At 48.4% G+C, this 17,858-nt stretch overlaps 1 protein-coding gene across 2 annotated transcripts; it reads right to left on the bottom strand.

Annotated features, from left to right (window-relative positions):
* Positions 1-1,863: 1,863 nt before the first annotated feature.
* On the bottom strand, positions 1,864-17,572 carry SRSF11 (serine and arginine rich splicing factor 11). 2 transcript variants are annotated; one of them, XM_079313956.1, is made up of 14 exons: positions 17,465-17,572; positions 17,166-17,318; positions 13,119-13,252; positions 9,163-9,272; positions 7,870-7,962; positions 6,679-6,728; positions 6,224-6,351; positions 5,216-5,297; positions 4,927-5,058; positions 4,751-4,840; positions 4,166-4,261; positions 3,271-3,409; positions 2,634-3,194; positions 1,864-2,452 (listed from the first exon to the last, which is right to left on the bottom strand). In XM_079313956.1, the coding sequence occupies exons 2-13, from the start codon at positions 17,291-17,293 to the stop codon at positions 2,997-2,999; spliced, it is 1,380 nt and encodes a 459-aa protein (XP_079170082.1). In that variant the 5' UTR covers positions 17,294-17,318; positions 17,465-17,572; the 3' UTR covers positions 1,864-2,452; positions 2,634-2,996. The 2 variants fall into 2 exon arrangements, with proteins under 2 accessions (XP_079170082.1, XP_079170083.1); XM_079313957.1 differs by having other exon boundaries at positions 2,634-3,191.
* Positions 17,573-17,858: the final 286 nt, after the last annotated feature.

Below are 17,858 nucleotides of genomic sequence, written 5' to 3'. Positions count from 1 at the left end.
CCTCCTCCTGGGATGGGTTTCCTGTGTGAACATTCCAGGTGAGAAGTTCTCACACGTGGGGACACCAGGGCAGGTTTGCACTGAGGGAATTCTGTCAGAGGGACACTGGGCTGAGCCTGTGGATCCCCAGGGGCTGCCCAAGTTTAGATCCATGTTTATATCCATGTTTATATCCATGTTTATATTCTCCACTAAAACCTGTTTTTGGCACTGGGTTGTGTTGCATGGGCACGGGGACTGTTTGTGGGCCCAGTTTGTCTCTGGGCTGGGGCACAGGGTCCCTCCCCTCTCCCGTGGCTCTGGGAAATTCCTTTTCCAAGCAGGATTGCTGCTCAGCTTTCCCCACTGCCCTGAAGGCCAGGCCAGCTCTTGCAGGGTTTGGTCCCAGGGAGGGAAATCCATGGATGTGTCAGTGCTGCAGCTCCAGCCCATCCCTGGGCACCCAGCAGGAATTGCAGGGAGCAGCAGGGGCAGCCAGGTGGGAATCACATCCCAGCCTGGGGCTCCCCTCCCACCACTTCTGTTCTTTTTCCTGAGGTTTTTTTTTAGCTCTTCAAAGACAACCAGGAATTTTGCTCAACCCAATTGTCCAACCTTGCTGTGGAAGGATCCCGTGGGTTGTTTTTGAACCAAACTGTTCCTCTGGTCTTCCAAACTCCTGCTCTGCCCCTGGCACAGGGAACACCCTGGATTTCCTCTCCTGGAGCTGCTGCACTCCCAGCACTGCAATTCCCAATTCCTGCCTTGAACCCCTTTGTCCCCCAGGTGTGTTTGTGGGATTCCTTTGATATTCCCAGCAGCCCCTCTGTTCTTTTACTGTCCCTGCTCCTGAGTTGTGATTGCTGCCAGGAGAACTGTGTTATTTCATCTGGATTAACCAATTCCTGTAATGCTGCAGTTTCACTTTTCCTGACAGTTTGTAACTCCCATGGAAAATGAGTCACCTCTCTTGGTTTTCCTGTTGTCTGCTCCCTGGTTTTCTCTTCCCTTCACTCATAGTCACTTTGGGTTGTATCATTTGTTAGAATAAAGACCAAACTATGCTGTTGGATTTGGAAACTGCTCCACCTGTGCAATCCAGGCTTCCCTCTCCTGTCCCCGGGACTCGGAGGGGAGGGAAGGAGCTCCTGCTGCTGAGTTCTGCAAGGGCATTTTCTTGGTCATTTTTTAAATAAAATCCTGCATTTTCATTACAGCCTCTTCTCAGCCCTCTGGGAATTCCAGGCTTTCTGGGGAGAGGGGTGGGAGCAGTTCCAGCCCCACCTGGAGCTGAGGGAGGGGGAAAAGGAGCCTGAAATTCTGTGTTTAATCCTTCCAGATTTCAGCTCCTGGGATCACAGGGCAGGAACAAAGGCTGGATGTGCACAGAGGCCTTGCAGGAGGGTGGGGGGGATTTTTTGTTTGGTATTTTCTTTTGGCTTTGAGGGAAACTTGGGGGTTTTTGGGTTCTTTTGGGTTCTTTTGAGTTTTTGGTTTTTTTGAGGGAGGGCTGGGGACTCTGGTGGGGTTTTTAGTTTTCAAACTTAGCCTTGCTCTCCTGCTCCCCAGCATCAGCCCCTGAGCTCAGAGAGGGATCAGGGCCTCCCTCTGCAGGTAAAGGATTTGCTGATTGAAAATCTGATTCTAAAGGGGCAGGAAAACTCCCAGGAAGGGCTTCAACCATTGCCAGTTAAACCAAAGATTTCCATAACTGCAGCTTTGGCCCCGAGGTCTCCCCAGAGCCTTCTCCTGCTTTTCATCCACCAGCACTCCCATCAACCTCCCCATTTTAACCCATTTCTTCCCCAAAACTAAAGGAACAAGGTGAAGTTTGGTGCATCCAGCAGTGGAAATAACAGCCAGGGCTTTTCTAGGAAGAGGAGGTGAAGTTTCAGGGTTTTATTATCAAAGTTTTGTAAAACATTTTCCGAAACTGTACATGGACATGGCACAGACTGTCGGCTACTTTTGTCTCTTTACCTGCACAAAGTCAAAGCTCTGGAGCTGCAGGAACTAAGGAACAGCTTTGGGTAACTACTCTGCAAATACCAGGGGATCACCAGGGGATCACCGAGTGCGGGAGGGAGGGAACGGCCGGGACAGGAACACAAATTCATCGTTTGTACAACTCGAGATCAAGTAAAAAGTACATTATCAATGGACTTGCTTTAAAAACAGGCCAAGGTCATTTTAAAATGCACTCCCTGCTGCAGTGGGTGAGCTCCTGAGCCCCCAGCCCTGGCTGAGGCTGCTCCCCCAACCCTCCCTCCCTGGGCACGGGCAGCACTGCCCTGAGTCAGGATTCCAGCCCAGCTGAAGGGGCACGGTGGAGACAGAGCCCTGAGGAGGGTCAGGGCACAGAGCCCTGGGCACAGAGCCCTGGGCACAGAGCCCTGGGCACAGCCAGCCACGCCCAACCACGCCCTGCACTGGAGCCAAGGGCACAGAGAGCTGCTGTGACACAAGGCTGACTCTGGGAGGCCCCTGGGTGGCTGCAGGACAGGGGCTGTGCCATTTTCCAGGGGCATTCCCACAGGACAGGGGCTGTGCCACCCTCCAGGGGCATTCCCACAGGACAGGGGCTGTGCCATTTTCCAGGGGCATTCCCACAGGACAGGGGGCTGTGCCACCTTCCAGGGGCATTCCCACAGGACAGGGGAGCTGTGCCACCCTCCAGGGGCATTCCCACAGGACAGGGGGCTGTGCCACCCTCCAGGGGCATTCCCACAGGACAGGGGGGCTGTGCCACCCTTCCCACACGTCGCTGGCCCTGCTGGCTGAGCCCGGACACTCCGGAGGGAGGGAAGCAGGAGGGGAGGCAGCGCTGGCCCCGCCCGTGCTGGGGGAGGGACGCGCAGCCCGGCCCGGCCCCGGAGCAGGGGCGGGTCCCTGTCTCAAGCTTTGGGTGTGAGTTAGTATCGGGATGGACAGACCACGGAGAGCTCGGAGCTGGATACATCTAGGTTGAGGATTAACAAGTACAGCATAAAGGATCACACGGGGGGCTGTGGGCGGGCTCAGTCGCTCATGTCCATGTCCTCCTCGTGGTGATCGTCCCCGTTCACCTTGGACTCCCTGCCCGGGTCCCCGCTGCCCTTCTCGGCCGCCGCCTCCTTCCCCTTGGGGGAGGGAGCATCCGCCGCCTTCTTCTCCTCCTTCTTCTCCTTCTCGCTGTCGTAGCCCTGCTCCTCCTCGTCGTAGTCCCTTGTGACCTGCTTTGCCAGGGAAAGGGACACGTTAGCACCTCGCTGTGGGCAGGGGCAGGGGGTGGGGGATGGGTTTGGAACATACTTTCACATCCTTGTCGCTCTCCGATTTCCGGTCTCGATCCTTCTCCTTGTCTTTGCTCTTCTTTTTCTTGCTCGTTGACCTTTCCCTCTCGTCTCTGCTCCTCTCCTTGTCTTTATCCTTCTTCTTTTCCTTTTTATGCCTATGAAGATCAGCAGGAGGAGGATGAGGCTCATCACCATCACCCCATTCCCTGGCTGGAGCTGTGTCCAGTGTTACCCACAGCCCACAGCAAACCCAAAGGAAAATGGCAGAGTGCAAGTGGGGAACAGCCTCTGCCTTCAGGAAAGACCCAAAATCCCAACTTAGCTCTGGCTCAAGGACAACAAAGCCAAGGCTGAGCAAACAGAACCGTGGGATCTCCTGAGCTCAGGGGCCCCACAGGTACCATGGAGCCCAAACCCTGGAGCCCCTCGAACTCCCCATCCTGGGACAGGGTCACAAAACACCCAGGCCACCCAAAATCAGCTGGGCACAGCCAAAGGGACTGGGAATTGTGGCACATCCAACCCCCACCACCCCTGGAATTGGGGCACATCCAACTCCCACCACCCCTGGAATTGGGGCACATCCAATCCCCACCACTCCTGGAATTGGGGCACATCCAACCCCCACCACCCCTGGAATTGGGGCACATCCAACTCCCACCACCCCTGGAATTGGGGCACATCCAACTCCCACCACCCCTGGAATTGTGGCACATCCAATCCCCACCACTCCTGGAATTGTGGCACATCCAACCCCCACCACCCCTGGAATTGTGGCACATCCAACCCCCACCACCCCTGGCCCTTGGAGCTCCCAGCCAAGCCCCCAGCAGCTGCAAAGATTCCCCCCAGAGAGAACCCCCCGGGGGTCCCAGCTGTGGTTCCCAGCCCCCATGCTGTGCTGCCCTGACCTCCTGGGTGACGGCGAGCGGGACATTTTCCGTTTGGGCGAGCGCGGCTTTTTCGGGGAGCGCGTCCCGCTGCGGCTGCGCCGGCGCCGCCGCTCCCTGCAGGGACAGACACAGCCCAGCTCAGCTTCTGGCAGCCACAAATGCACCCCAACTCCAGCCCCAGCCCTGCTCACAGGCTACTAAACAGCTGTTGAAAGTGCAAGTTAAATTTGGAAGTTTTTTAAAAAAAAAAAATGAAACGCTTTTGCCTGGATTTGTTCTGGAGCATCAAACTCTGATATACAGCAAGGAGAAACTGTTCTGAGCTCAAAGAATTCCCCTCAAAGCCTGCAGGAAAATAAGAGTATCTTACAGACACAGGTGATGTGCCTGCACCAGATCCAGACTGGAATCATGACCCAATAGGATCCAGGCATGGTTTGGGTGGGAAGGGACCTCAAAGCCCAGCTGCTTCCATGGGCAGGGACACCTTCCACAGAGCAGCTGCTCCATCACAACAACTTTTTTTTTGTTTTTCCTATTTAATATTGAAATGTATCAAAATCCTGCTGGGAACAGAGAGCAAGGAAAATCCCATTTCTGTACCTGCTTGTGCTTCTGGATCTCCTGGTTGTGCTGTAGCTTTTGGGGGGAGTTTTAGAACGTTTCTTTTCTTTCTCTTCCTTCTTTTTATCCCTTTTAATAGAAGAGAGATTTGGTTTAAGTCACTTTGAAGCAGCATTTCTCATGTGCCAGCACAGGGAGAGTCCCTGCAGCAATACCTGGTTTTGGATGTGCTCCGAGACCTCCTGCTCCTCTCTCTGGAATGGGATCTCCTCCTCCTGGGACTTTTGGATCTCCTCCTGCTCCTGGATTTGGAGTGGGACCTTCTCCTGGATCTGCTCCTGGAACGTCTGGGGGACACAGCACAGGGAGGACATGTGGGGATGTTCCCAGCCCAAATGCAGCCACAGCCTCAGCCCCAGCTCTGCACACCCAAATCAACCTTGGAGCCCTAAACCAAAGCCAGGAATGGTTTCTGCAGGTGTTTTTAAGGGATTGCTCACCCACCTGTGTCTGGAGGAGGAAGGTGTCCTCCTCCTCCTCGAGCGCGACCGCGACCTCGAGTGTCTTCGTTTCTCATCTTTTTTGTCTGAAAAAGGAAATAATATTTTAATATTCAAAAAGATTTTCTAAAGGAAAGGACCTGGGCCTTCATGTAATTGATAGAAATCAATTTTGCTGTTTGAAATGAAGGCTCATCTATAATTTTCTTCACAAGAGCAAAAGAACCAACAGAGGACAGGGACGTGTTTGTGACATAAAATAACAGTTTTATGCAAAACTAAAGTCAAAATTCAGGAAAAAAAAATAATTTAAGTCAGGGAAAAGCTGATGGCTGCAGGGCAATGGAAAATCCTGTGAAAATCCCAGAATCTGCCATTTCATGAGGGGCTGAAGAACCTCTCAAATGATTGTTTTGAATTTCCCACAAAAGAGTTTCAAGCTAAGCAAGAACAAGAACAGGAGCTCTGTTCTTTCCTAGAAACCATCAGGAGCTGATGAATATTCTGTATTTTCAGGATTCAGGTTTCTGCCTCTCAGATTTGGTGGCTCTGACATTTGTGAGAGAGCTGCTGGAGCTTGTTCTAAAACCAAACCTGCTGAAAGAAGTTCCAAAAAAGAGAATTATTCACAAACTTGCCCAGATTAGGAATGAAGATAAAGGAAAACATCCCTGAGAAGCATCAGCAGGGTGAGGCCAGGAAATCCAGGAATCTGAGACAGCAGCAGGAACTTCCCTCAGGGAAGCTTGGGTGTTTTATAACCTTCAAATCAATGAATTTTGGGCAAATCACCAGATTCATTCCAGCACATTTCTGCAGGACACAGGGAGCACCCACTGCAGGATGGATTAAAAACCTGATCAATAAATAAAGACAGTGCTCTGCAGACCATCATGGGTTGTGTCCAAGCCCCATCCTGGCTGGAATGGCTCATTCCAGGCTGGAATTAATTACCTGGCTCATTCCAGGCTGGAATTAAATACCTGGCTCATTCCAGGCTGGAATTAATTACCTGGCTCTATAGCAGCAGAAATTAAGGACTGTGCTTCTCTGACTCTCTTCATGGCCTCTTCTATTTCTTTACTGGAGGTATCTGATTTCAGACTGGGGGACACAAGTCCTGCAGCCACATGGTTCAACCTGGCAAGAGAAAATTCCAGAAATTCAGGAATTCAAGGGATACAGGTGTGCACTGTCACCCATCCCATGCCATCCCATGCCATCCCATGCCATCCCATGCCATCCCATGCCATCCCATCCCATCCCATCCCATCCCATCCCATCCCATCCCATCCCATCCCATCCCATCCCAGGGAACCCTCCCCAGCCCAGGCTGCTCCAAGGCCCCTCCAAGCTGCAGCAGGACAGGACTGGGCACTGAATTCCCAGGGACATTCCCAGGGACATTCCCAGGGACATTCCCAGGGATTCTCCCCAGTACAAGGATTTGGGAACACTGGTACTTACTTTGGATCCACTGTGCTCATCAGTTTTAGGAGCTGATCTGCTGCAAGAGACTGGGAGGAAAAAACCAAGTTAAAATCAGGCTGGGAGATGTGAGAGCTCCAGAATTCCCTGGAATTCCAGCCCCAGCAGAGAGGAAAGGTCACACTGGGGGCTCAGGGCTTTGATTTTCCACAGCAGCCAAAGCCAGCCCTGCCCTGAGCAGGATCAGGAATAAAAACCATAAATGGATAAAAACCATAAATAGATAAAAACACAAACAGATAAAACCACAAATGGATAAAAACACACTGCTGGGGTGTGTTGTATCTCTAATTATGTACTCATTAATTTTGTGCCCAGGTTATTTCTGTCACTGCAAGAGAGCAGAGCTCTCTAAGCTGTCTCCACTGAAGACCTCAATGCCACCTTGTAAACATTGAAATATTCCATGAAGAAATGCATTTACAGCTCTTAGGATAATCCAAGTATTATTCTGATCAGGCACTTCCTGCACCAATGGGGTATTAAGATGAAAATGTTTAATCCTCACTCATTTTTTTTATCATGAGCCCAAAGTTTCATTTTTGAGCTGTTTGTTACAATCTGATGGTTTAATGTGCAAAAATCCTTCATCACCCCATATTTACATTTTTTCTAATTTGCATTTGCAATGATTTTTTAATTTGTTATTTAATTTTTACCATCATTTGCCTGTTCTTCCATATGGGAATACATAAAAAAATTAAATGATGGCACTAGCAATGCATTAAATTATTGTTGCTTCAAAAGAGCAATTGGTTCTTACCTCTTAAATATTTTATCTATATAGTTATGATCAGTATATTTATATTGCTATATTTGTATTGATCAAAATATACTCAACATTCTATTTTCAGTACATAAAAGCTTTTTTTATTCAGCTGTAACAACCTAATGAAGTTTCCTCACATTTCTGACAGCACCAAAATTAAAAAGTCAAACTACTTTTTACTTGAAGAACAAGGCCTGATAATGACACATATTTGAAATATTTCACTGCTATTCCCAAATTATTCCAACATTGAATTTGATATTCAAGCAGATGTTTTGTTATTCCAATAGAGAAACCAATCCCTGGAGTTTGCAGGCAGTGGCTGTGAAGTGACACAAATGAAAAGCAATTTCAGAGCAGGGAAGGGGGGCAATAAAGGATATTTTGGGATGGGGACATACCTGGGAGTTCAGGTTTGCTCCAGGAAGCCCAAGAGCAGCAAGGGCAGGGTCGAGAGCAGGAGCTCCTAGAGCAGCTAAAGGGACAGCACCAATCTGTGGCAGGGACAAAAATCAGTCAGTGGCATCAGGGGGCAGGGGAAAGAAAGGTGGAAGAGTAAAACATTGCAAAAATGGAAGGGAGAGTTGAAAATGAAGTTATTTTTCAGTGCTAAATGGAAATTCATTCTAAGTTTTTGAGGTTGTTGCCCCATTTTTAATTCCTTTGAGGTGGCTGTGGTTTATGTTAAAAGGCAATTTAACAATATTGCATCCTGCCAGTATCTCAAATTTGCCTGAAAAGCTACTGGAGAGCAGAAGGCTCCTGAAGCAGCTCATTTTGGGCATTTAAAAAAAGAGGATTGAGAAACAAACCCAAACCCAGCAGGCACTGGCAAACTGGGAACTTGACTGGCAAACTGGGAACTTGACAGGCAAACTGGGAACTTGACAGGCAAACTGGGAACCTGACTGGCAAACTGGGAACCTGACTGGCAAACTGGGAACCTGACTGCAGCACAGTGCCCTGAAATGTGTGTGCTGAACACACCCTGAGTGCTGCCACAGCTGGGGATAGGGGGCTCAACAACCATCTCCAGGCAGTTTTTTAGTGAATTAAATCTTTTGGGTTGCATTTGGTTCTCCCAAGCCCTTCCCTGGGTTCCCAAGGTGACATTCAGGGGCTCCCTCAGCTCAGCAGGAGGGTTGGTTTGAGGAGTGCACAATTAATGAGGTTTTGTTGTGATTAATTTGCCTCCTTGGTTCTGAGCCCTGTTAAGAGCTGAGCTGTGACTCCAGCTTCTCCCACAATGTGCAATTCTCACTGTTCATCTTCCACATGAATTCTGCTGGGTTCACACAAGCAGGCTCCAACTTTGCCCTCAGCTGGAGGATTAATGGAGGGAATCTCACAGCACGGCAGCTCCTTGGACTTGAGGAATTTAAAACCTGTGAGATCTCTACTGCTTGTCACATCTGTAAAGTACAGTGGGTCAGAGGGGTGGGAGGCACAAAGAGAGCCCTGAGAGAGCAGAAATAAGGGGTGGGAGGCACAAGGAGAGCCCTGAGAGAGCAGAAATAAGGAAACAGGGCAAGCAGGATGTTCTGTTTGTCCCTCCAGTGGCCCATTCCCAGCAGAGCTGTCCCAGTGCAGGGGTGGATGCAGCACTCCAGGAGCTGGGCTGAACAATCAGGCTGGAAGAAGCAGCAGGGATGCAGAGGGGATGCAGCAGAGACAGCCAGGGGGGCCCAGCCTACCTGAGAGAGGGGGTTGGGGGTGGGCAGCAGCCCCCCCCCGGGCAGCAGCCCTGCCACGGCATTAGCTGGTGCCAAGAGAGACAAAGCCTTAGTCTCATCAGGAATGACTCCTGCAGGAAAACAGCCTGGCATTAGAGAGCATCCCAACCAGGGGCACCAAATACACAAATACACCCAGCAAAGTCTCCCTGATACACCACCTGAGTTTGTTGAAAGTACTTATGTTGGCTAAAATACAAAGCTTGATGGCTATTAACATTTAGCATTAACTTTTTTTTTTTTTTTTTTTTTTTTTTTGGGGGGTCAGAATGCAACTTCAATGGGTGACAATTTGACTGTTCCTTTTTCTCTACAAAAGGTTAAGTTTCTAGAGCAAAAAAAAAATAGCACAATACACACTACTTTGTTGTTAACACTGCCAAGGTTTCATCACCTGTACTCGATTTTTAAGTCATGAACCAAACGTAAGCAAGCACAGTCGGTTCTCCAGGGGTGAGAGTGCTCTCAACTTTCAAAAGCTGTTTTATGAACAACGACTCGTGTCGGCTGCTTCACTACAAAGCACACAGAAAAATCAAGATACACAAGACAAAAAAAGTTGGATTTAGGGGTTAATAATATGGTACAGTTCACTATTGTTTTTTTTTTTTTTTTTTTACACCTACCATACAAATTTTGGCAAATTTCAAAGAGAAGGGATGGGTGTTTTGGGTAGGGCTTTTGCTGACGTGGCACATGGAATGCAGTCCTGCTGGGGGTGTGTCTGTGGCTGGGATACACACAGGGATGCTGGCACATTCCTTACCTGTGCAGTAAAATGCATTTGTTCCAAGTATGTGCCAGCCTAGAGCACCACCAATGCTGCTGCCACCTGCAGTGGCACAGGGGACTCGTGGCCCAAAGTCTTGCAGCCAGCTAAGCCCAGGGGTTACTGCACTGCCTGCTCTGCACACAGAGTGCTCAGGACACTGAGGTGTGGAGGGAGTTTTACTCTATCCAACAGCAAAAGCCCTATACAGATGGATTAATTTGTTAATGTGCCCAAGCCCCCAAAATGAGAGTTCAATAAAACAATTTTACTATATAGTTGCAAATACCAGTAGTGTTTCTGTGATACATATTAAGAAACTGCATCTCATCATAAAACATACAATATTGTACAGGGCACTTAAGAGAAACTGGATAAGCTGCAGAAGAAAACTGTTGGGTGGTATTTTCAGCAGGGCCTGGTATATAGTTCAGGCTGAACCAGGGAAAAGAACTGTAAAACACAACAACAAAAAAGAAAAACCACTGTTAAATAAAGGTAATGGTTCCTCCCACCTATACTGAGAAGTGCCGATAATCTACACAAAGTACAATACACAGCACTGATATCTGGCTCGTGGCACTGAGCTGGCAGCACTTTAGATACCCAAACTTATGGAGGGACAGGGGAAAAAGGTCATGGAGGCAAAGGGCAGGAATGCATAAATATATCAACATACCTACAGAGAGATTATGGGGTCATTTGGCATGCAAAATTATGTCTCAAGAGGATATTTATCAATTACAGCTAAACATTTCAAATTAGTGCAACTACAACATTTCTGGCATCTAAATATAAATCCTCAGACTTAGCTCGAGACACCTCATAGAAGATCTGCATCCATTAAAAAAAAAATTCATGCATCTGATCCTCTAATTGTTTCTTTAAAAAAGTATTTAAATAAACTACAATTTAAAAAAAAAGCAATGAGGCCCCTCACCAGTTAATTTTCATGCTTCAAGAGCTTTTTTTACTGCTGCTTTGTTAGAACCATGAAATACTGCATGAATGTGTAGAAATGAAAGAAAAAGAAACAGACAAAAGAAACAAACATTAACCAAAGAACCTAAACACCCCCCCCAGCCATCTTTAACCTTTAAGAGTTCCTTCCAAATCTAGGAATTAGCCCAGAGAAAATGACAAATACTAAACCTTACCGTAGCCTTTGTGTATAGCTCTATAACACAAAGCAACAGCCAACACCAAAGTGTCTGTGTGAGCTAAAACTTGGGACAGGGGGGGGAATGATTGCACTAAACAGATAATAAACATTTGCTTTAGTGACAGGCAATAATCACACAGGTTCATGAGCACAGCAGAAATCAGAGAGGCCCCATTCAGCACAGGCCTGGCTTTAAGCACATCAGCAGTGGCACTGTGGGCTGGGGAAATGCTGCTTCTTGTTGAATTGGGACCCTGGCAGGCTGAATTTTGAGGGGGAAAACTCTACTCCAGCACAGGGACACAAGTGTGGGATTATCAACCCAGGGGCAGCACTGGATTGGCTGAACATCTCTCTTGTCATGTGCCAAGGACATGAAATTGTGATCTGGTGAATAACACAAGGTACAGCCCAGGAGTGACTCCTGAAGAGGCCCAGTGAAATATTCTACTTGAATAATTTGATTTTTCTGAAGCACAGCTGCTGGGCAGGTTTCTCTATGTGCCAGCTTCATCCACAGTGGGCACAGTCAGAGTGACAAAGAGAAAAGTGGGTTTATCCTTGTAGGAAGAGTTAAGCATTAGTCCCATGGGCTTGGAGAATATTGCAGCACAATCTCCCTGGGCTGCTGCTGTGTTTAACACCCACACAGGGTGGGTTAAACCTTCAGCTCTGCTCAAGCAGTGGCAGCAGGAGCAGTAATTCCACTGCACAAGGGGTTCAGGGCCCTGAGGAAGCAGCAGGGCTCAGTCACTGCACATTCCTACACTCCAGGAATTAAGTTCAACATCTTTTCAGTTTAAGTTTTGTATCTTTTCAGCTTAAGGAATACAAAGATAAGATAAGACAGCTCCCCAGGCCTCAAGAGACAGCTCCAGCATGGCAGATTACAGGTGTGACCCCAGGCCATGTACCAAACTTAGCACTGTAGTATGACTTAATCTGCAAGATTTTATTCAATTCAACCTTTCCCAGAAGTAAATCAAGAAATGCACAAGTACAATGGAAATCAGTTACTTCTAAAGCAAGTCTAGAAGAGTTTAATAAGACTTCTGTAAGAAGAGGTGTCTTCTCAGCACTTTGCTTTTAAGGTAAGTTCCAAAAACCCTGCTCATTGCCTTTCAAATTACTGTAACACCCTAAAATGTAAAAATAAAAAGAAGAAGAGAAAATGTAGTTAACAAGTGGTTACACCAGGAAAACACTTGGGGACTTGAGTGCTTGCTGGCCTTTAGTTAATGGCTAGAATCCCCTGTAGCTGCAGAGGACCCACTGTTTTTCAGTCATCTGGAAGGGCTTTGCATTTGCCTTCTCCACTACAAAAATCACACACACAAATAACAGAGAGAAGAGTTTATTATTTAGTGAAATTCTATTAAATATATCAAGGATGAACAAGAAAACTTGGAATTAAAAACTAGGACCAGTGCCCATGTGGCACCTCTTGGAAGTTGTCACTTTTGAATTAAACCATAATAATTGAAACCCTTGGTATACTGGACTCCATAAGGAGAGTGAGGGCCTTTTTTGGGGATGTTCCCAAATAAATGCAGGGGCAGCATATCCCAAAGGAATGTGAATTCCTCTCCCATGCACTCTCAGGGAGGGAGAAACCATTCTCATGAAGAGAGTGAAAGTGGCAAACAATTATTTAGGTGGAATTTCCTTCCAAGATTGACCCGTTTGCTTTACAGTCTGGTTGGGAAAACGTCTCCTTGAGACTGACACAGAGCAAAATTTGCACAGAATTCTGCCTAAAACGTTCTTATTCTACACTTGCAGACACACAAAACTCTCCACTTGGATTTGGTGTCACCATGGAAACAGAAGGGATCAAATCCAGGGGCCAAAGGCAATATACCAAGGGTTTCACAATGGCAAATCTCGGACACGTTTGACATAGGACTACTGGTAAATTCTGTGCACTAGCCAAGAACCAACCACCACCCAAGGGTGGCCCCATAGAACATCAAACAAGTTACAAACCTTCAGCATAGGGAACCACAATGAGGGCTCTGTCAACGAAGACAGTGTTTGTCAGGTGCTGGGCCACCACGGCCGAGTCGGGGTCGTGGAACTTTACAAAGCACACGCGCGACGACACGGGCAAGGGGGAGTCACTGCAAGAGACAGACAGACAGACAGACAGCACTCAGGGCCAGCCACAGCCACACACTGCTCTGCTCCTCACCTGGAGCTCAGCATTAGCTCTGTTATGCACCAGGAATAAAGGTAAATAAAAGTTCTGTTATGTGCTATCAATCCGTGAGCGCAAAATCTGCCCTGGGTTTTTATTTCTCTGGCTGGGAGGAAAACTTGGCTGAAAAAGAGAAAGTGTCACCAGTTGTGTGTTAGTTCAAGCCTGTGGTTTCACACCCCCTGCTCTAGCCCCAAGGGGCTGATAAAGGCAGGTTGTGAAATGAGGAGGGGGTGATTGAAGGGCTGTGGCTGTCCCTGGATCCCTGCAGTGTCCCAGGAGCAGTGGGACAGTGCAAGGTGTCCCTGCCAGGACAGGGGTGGCACTGGAGGAGCTCTAAGGTCACTCCCAACCCAAACCAGGCTGGGATCCTGTTTTACTCATTAACCCAATCCCATTTCAGCTTTTAGAGCAAACTTCACCGTGTTCCCACATCCTGGGGATGTTCCCACATCCTGTCCCTCAGCAGGAAATTCAAGGAGCTCAGGCAGGAATGAAAAGCTGAGCAGAGTAAAACAAACCTCTCTCCAAGGGAGGTCTGTGTCTGTTCCCAGCTCAGAACAAGTGTCTGTCAACCTACAAACCCAAAACTGACAAGTTTTGAGTCACTTCAAAGAAAAACCAACCCAGAAATATCTACTTCCTACAACAGGAAAGAATTGTAGAACCACAGCTGTAACTTCCCTAAAACCAAAGTGAAAAACCAGGTGCAGCCAACCCAGGCAAGGTCCAGAATGGGTTTTTAAGAGCCCCCTGTCCTGCAAGTGGGGCAGATTTTGCTGTAATTGGATTTACAAACTCAAAGACAGGAAGAAAAATTGTTCTGCAGACAGAACTGTGGGACAGATGAGTTAAAAGCTGGGAGTGGAAGCAGCAGCAAGTCCCAAACCTCTTGTTCCTGTGCCAGGCCAGAGATCCAGATCAGCCCAGGGAGCTCTGAAAACATCACTGATCCTGACAAAAATCTCATTTTCCTACCTGGGCTCCCAGCCACAACTGCAAACCATCCCACTTCAAAGGCACCCCAGCTCCAGAGCAGTTTGATCTGGGCTGATCAAGCCTTTCAACACTGGGGCTTGTCAGAATTCAGGGAAACAACTCTGACACAACCTCAGAGATCCAGGGTTTATTTTTGGCACTGCAAATGCCAAAAGCTCCCTCACCTTCAGCCCTACTGAGCACAGCACACACAGCTGCCCCCAGTGACTGTCAGACCACACTTTAATAACCTTACATTCACCTGATGTGGAAAACTAAACTGGAGCCAGCACACTGCAGCTCCTGAAGCATTAAAATTAGAAACAGCCACTTGCTCCCACAGCTTGCAGACTGAATAAATTGGGAAGTAACTGCAGTGATAAATGAGGAAAAAAATGGAATCTGTTGGCTCTTTTGTGCCCAGCAGCTTGCCAAAATGGTGCCTTTATTAGCCCATAAGTAATAATTAATAATAAGAAATAAGATAACAATAACATAAACCCAAAGAAGCATTAATAGAAGGTGTTGAACAAAATTGGAAAGGAAAGTAAATCAAGGGGTGATGGCAGAGCTGAAGGAGTTCCTAACCTGAATTGTATAAAAATTAGACAGCTCATCACAGAAATGCAGCCCAATATTTTAAGGCATTTTGAAAATGCCAGTGATAACACAGGAATGTGAAGCAGGGCAGATCCTACTGACTCTGCAGCAGATCCTGTTTACAGCCAGGAGTGCCACTGGGAGTGTTTTGGGGTAGCTGAGCTTTCTCCCAAAATAATGAACCTAAAATAACAACTGAAAATGTGTTAGGCAATGCTTCTGCAGCCTGACATTTAATTTACATCTGTGCATTGCACTTTTAAAAATTCTATTTCCACTCACTCTCAAATCCAACAAGAACTGGCTGTTCTCAACAGTTCCCAAAAAAAAAGCCATCATCTACCATTATTCTAATTCACCCAAATCTGAAACATTCAGGAATTGTCTCTCAGCCACTGGAATGCTTGGAAACACCAGGATTTCCTGGGGCTGGAATACAGGAAAGTCAGCAATTTGCAGTTTGGATGGAGCTTTATGGAATGTAATCAAGATGAGAACCAGGCAATGGAGTCAGGGAGGAGGAGGAGGAGGGGGAGGAAAACTGGAAGAAATCCCAAATCTGGTGGTGCATTAAAGATGAAGCTGAAGTGTACAATAAATGAGAAACTGGGAAAAGCAGGAATTTAGAGAAGCTCAGGAAGTCACAGATGATCTGGAAGTGCAGGAGAACAAGGAAGTTCTGCAGCAGAGTGACACAGATCAAACAAGGAGGTGGAGCAAGGGAAATGGGATTGGCTCCTCAAGGAAGGGAGAATCCCAGCAGGATCCAGCAGAGAGAGGAACCCAGATCACAGGGAGAACTCACAGGTTAGAATTTATAGCCCACACCCCTCCAAAAATGGATGGGCAGGGAAAAGTCAGGAGCTGGAATCTGAAGGAGAAGAAACAGAAGAAGAACGTGGCAGTGTTAGGAAATGTCCCTGGTTTTGGGGTGAGTGGAACTGGGGGCCCTGCAGGGAGCCAGGGTAACCCAGAGCCCCCCTCAGAGCAGGGAAAGGACAGCAGGGCTCTGAAGCAATCACCCAACACATTAGTTAATGTGTATCCACAGCTACAAAGTTTCACAGCCACCAACCAGCTGGCCCGAAAAATGAGACAAAGTGTTCAAAGAGCAGCCAGGATAGGACTGCACCTGCCCCAGGCCAGCTGGCAACAAGGAAACTCCCCCTGGGAATCAGGAAAAACTAATTTCTGTCATAGCTTTTCCCCCTAAAATTAAAAATCCAAGTTATCTCGGGTATTGCAAATAATTGGGTGTGCTCTGGTTTGATTAATCTTCATCGTGGCAGAAAGAAAACCTTTGAGTTATATAAGGAGTATGCAAAATATCAAGATACAATGACAGCAGGCTCTGTAAATCAACCAAACTGAAACCATCAGCACTGCTAACACCCAGGTTTGATATTGCATCAGAAAGGATCCCGAAAGCATTATTTATTTTCATTAGAACTTAACTGCAAGTGAAGACATAAAAAGGGTCTTTTTTGTGGCTATTTGTAAATTGCCAGGGTGCCTGAAATTTTATTTTCAGTCGCATACACATTTGAAATGTGCATTATTTGTTTTAAATTGCACAGAATTCCTTGCAAGGTGTGCAAACGAGAAATGTGTATTTGTCTGGTAGTGGTCACCTTGCTGCTCAGCACAGATTTGCTGGCAAGCAACACAAATATTAAAAGTAAATCAGGGGTAAAACGCTACTCCAGCCCAAGAAATGCATTTTTACAGATGGAAGAGTTTTGCTGCTGTGCAGGTGGCGGAAGCTCAGCGGGCACAACCCTGAACAAACAACTGCGGGAGCCAAACGTGACTCTCGGCCGAGCCGCTCGTGTGGCTGCACGGCCGGCCCGCATCAATCCCGCATTAATCCCGTATTAATCCCGTATTAATCCCGCATTAATCCCGTATTAATCCCGCACCAATCCCGCATCAATCCCGCATTAATCCCGCACCAATCCCGCATTACTCCCGCATTACTCCCGCATCAATCCCGCATTACTCCCGCATCAATCCCGCATTAATCCCGTATTAATCCCGTATTAATCCCGTATCAATCCCGCATCACTCCCGCACCAATCCCGCACCAATCCCGCATTAATCCCGCACCAATCCCGTATTAATCCCGCACCAATCCCGCATTAATCCCGCACCAATCCCGCATTAATCCCGCACCAATCCCGTGACCGCGCCGGGAGCAGCGCCGCCCCCGCGGCTCCCGGGAGAAGGGCGGGGGGCGGCACGGCCGGGCCCGCACTCACTCGGGGGGGAAGAGGCGCAGCTCCTCGATCTTGCCCAGGAAGCCGAAGAGGGTCCGCATCTGCTCCGAGCTGGCGCTGGGAGAGACGTTGGTGACCTGGATCACGTCGGTGCCGCTGCTGGAGGCCATGGCGCCGCCGCGCGCTCCGCCGGTGCTGCAGCAGACAGAGCGGGGGGAGAGGAGCGGGGTGAGGCGCGGGCGGGGCGGGGCGCTGTGCCCGGTTCGGCTCGGTTCGGCTCGGTTCGGCTCGGTTCGCCGCCCCCGGCCCAGCCCGGCCCGGCCCCGCGCGCGCCGCCTCACCAGCCTGCCCGGGCCGCAGTATCCCACAGTGCACCGCGGCGCGCGGCCCCGCGCCTGCGCAGCGCCGCCGGACGCGCACGGGCAGAGGGACGCGCGCGCGCGGGGGCGGCGCTTGCGCAGACGGGGCGCGCTCAGCCCCCCCCCTCCCCTCACAGCCCGCGCGCGGGAAACCTGAGGGGGCTCCGAGCCCTTATTCCCTCCTCCTACCGCCTCTTATTTTGTTATAAATAGCAATATAAACGATATTCCTATTGCTGTTTGTAACAAAATAACCCGAATCTTAAAAAACCCCAAATCTCTATAACAGTGTAAACATAGTGCTTTCGCATTTATAATTAGCTTTTGCGAGTTAATATTAACTATAACGATTCGGCTATAGTACAATTAGTATTGC

This window comes from Erithacus rubecula (genome assembly GCF_903797595.1).
Source record: "Erithacus rubecula genome assembly, chromosome: 10".
NCBI lineage: Eukaryota > Metazoa > Chordata > Aves > Passeriformes > Muscicapidae > Erithacus > Erithacus rubecula.
The sequence above is the reverse complement of the archived record's forward strand: the minus strand, read 5'-3'. Positions and strand labels throughout refer to the sequence as shown.

Excerpts from the sequence above, each read along its gene's own strand:
- SRSF11 (XM_079313956.1), bottom strand. The coding sequence starts at position 17,293 with ATGGCCTCCAGCAGCGGCACCGACGTGATCCAGGTCACCAACGTCTCT. Across the intron at positions 13,253-17,165 it reads CTGCGCCTCTTCCCCCCCGA|TGACTCCCCCTTGCCCGTGT; the intron begins GTGAGTGCGGGC and ends TGTCTCTTGCAG. Across the intron at positions 6,729-7,869 it reads GAGCAAACCTGAACTCCCAG|TCTCTTGCAGCAGATCAGCT; the intron begins GTATGTCCCCAT and ends TTTTCCTCCCAG.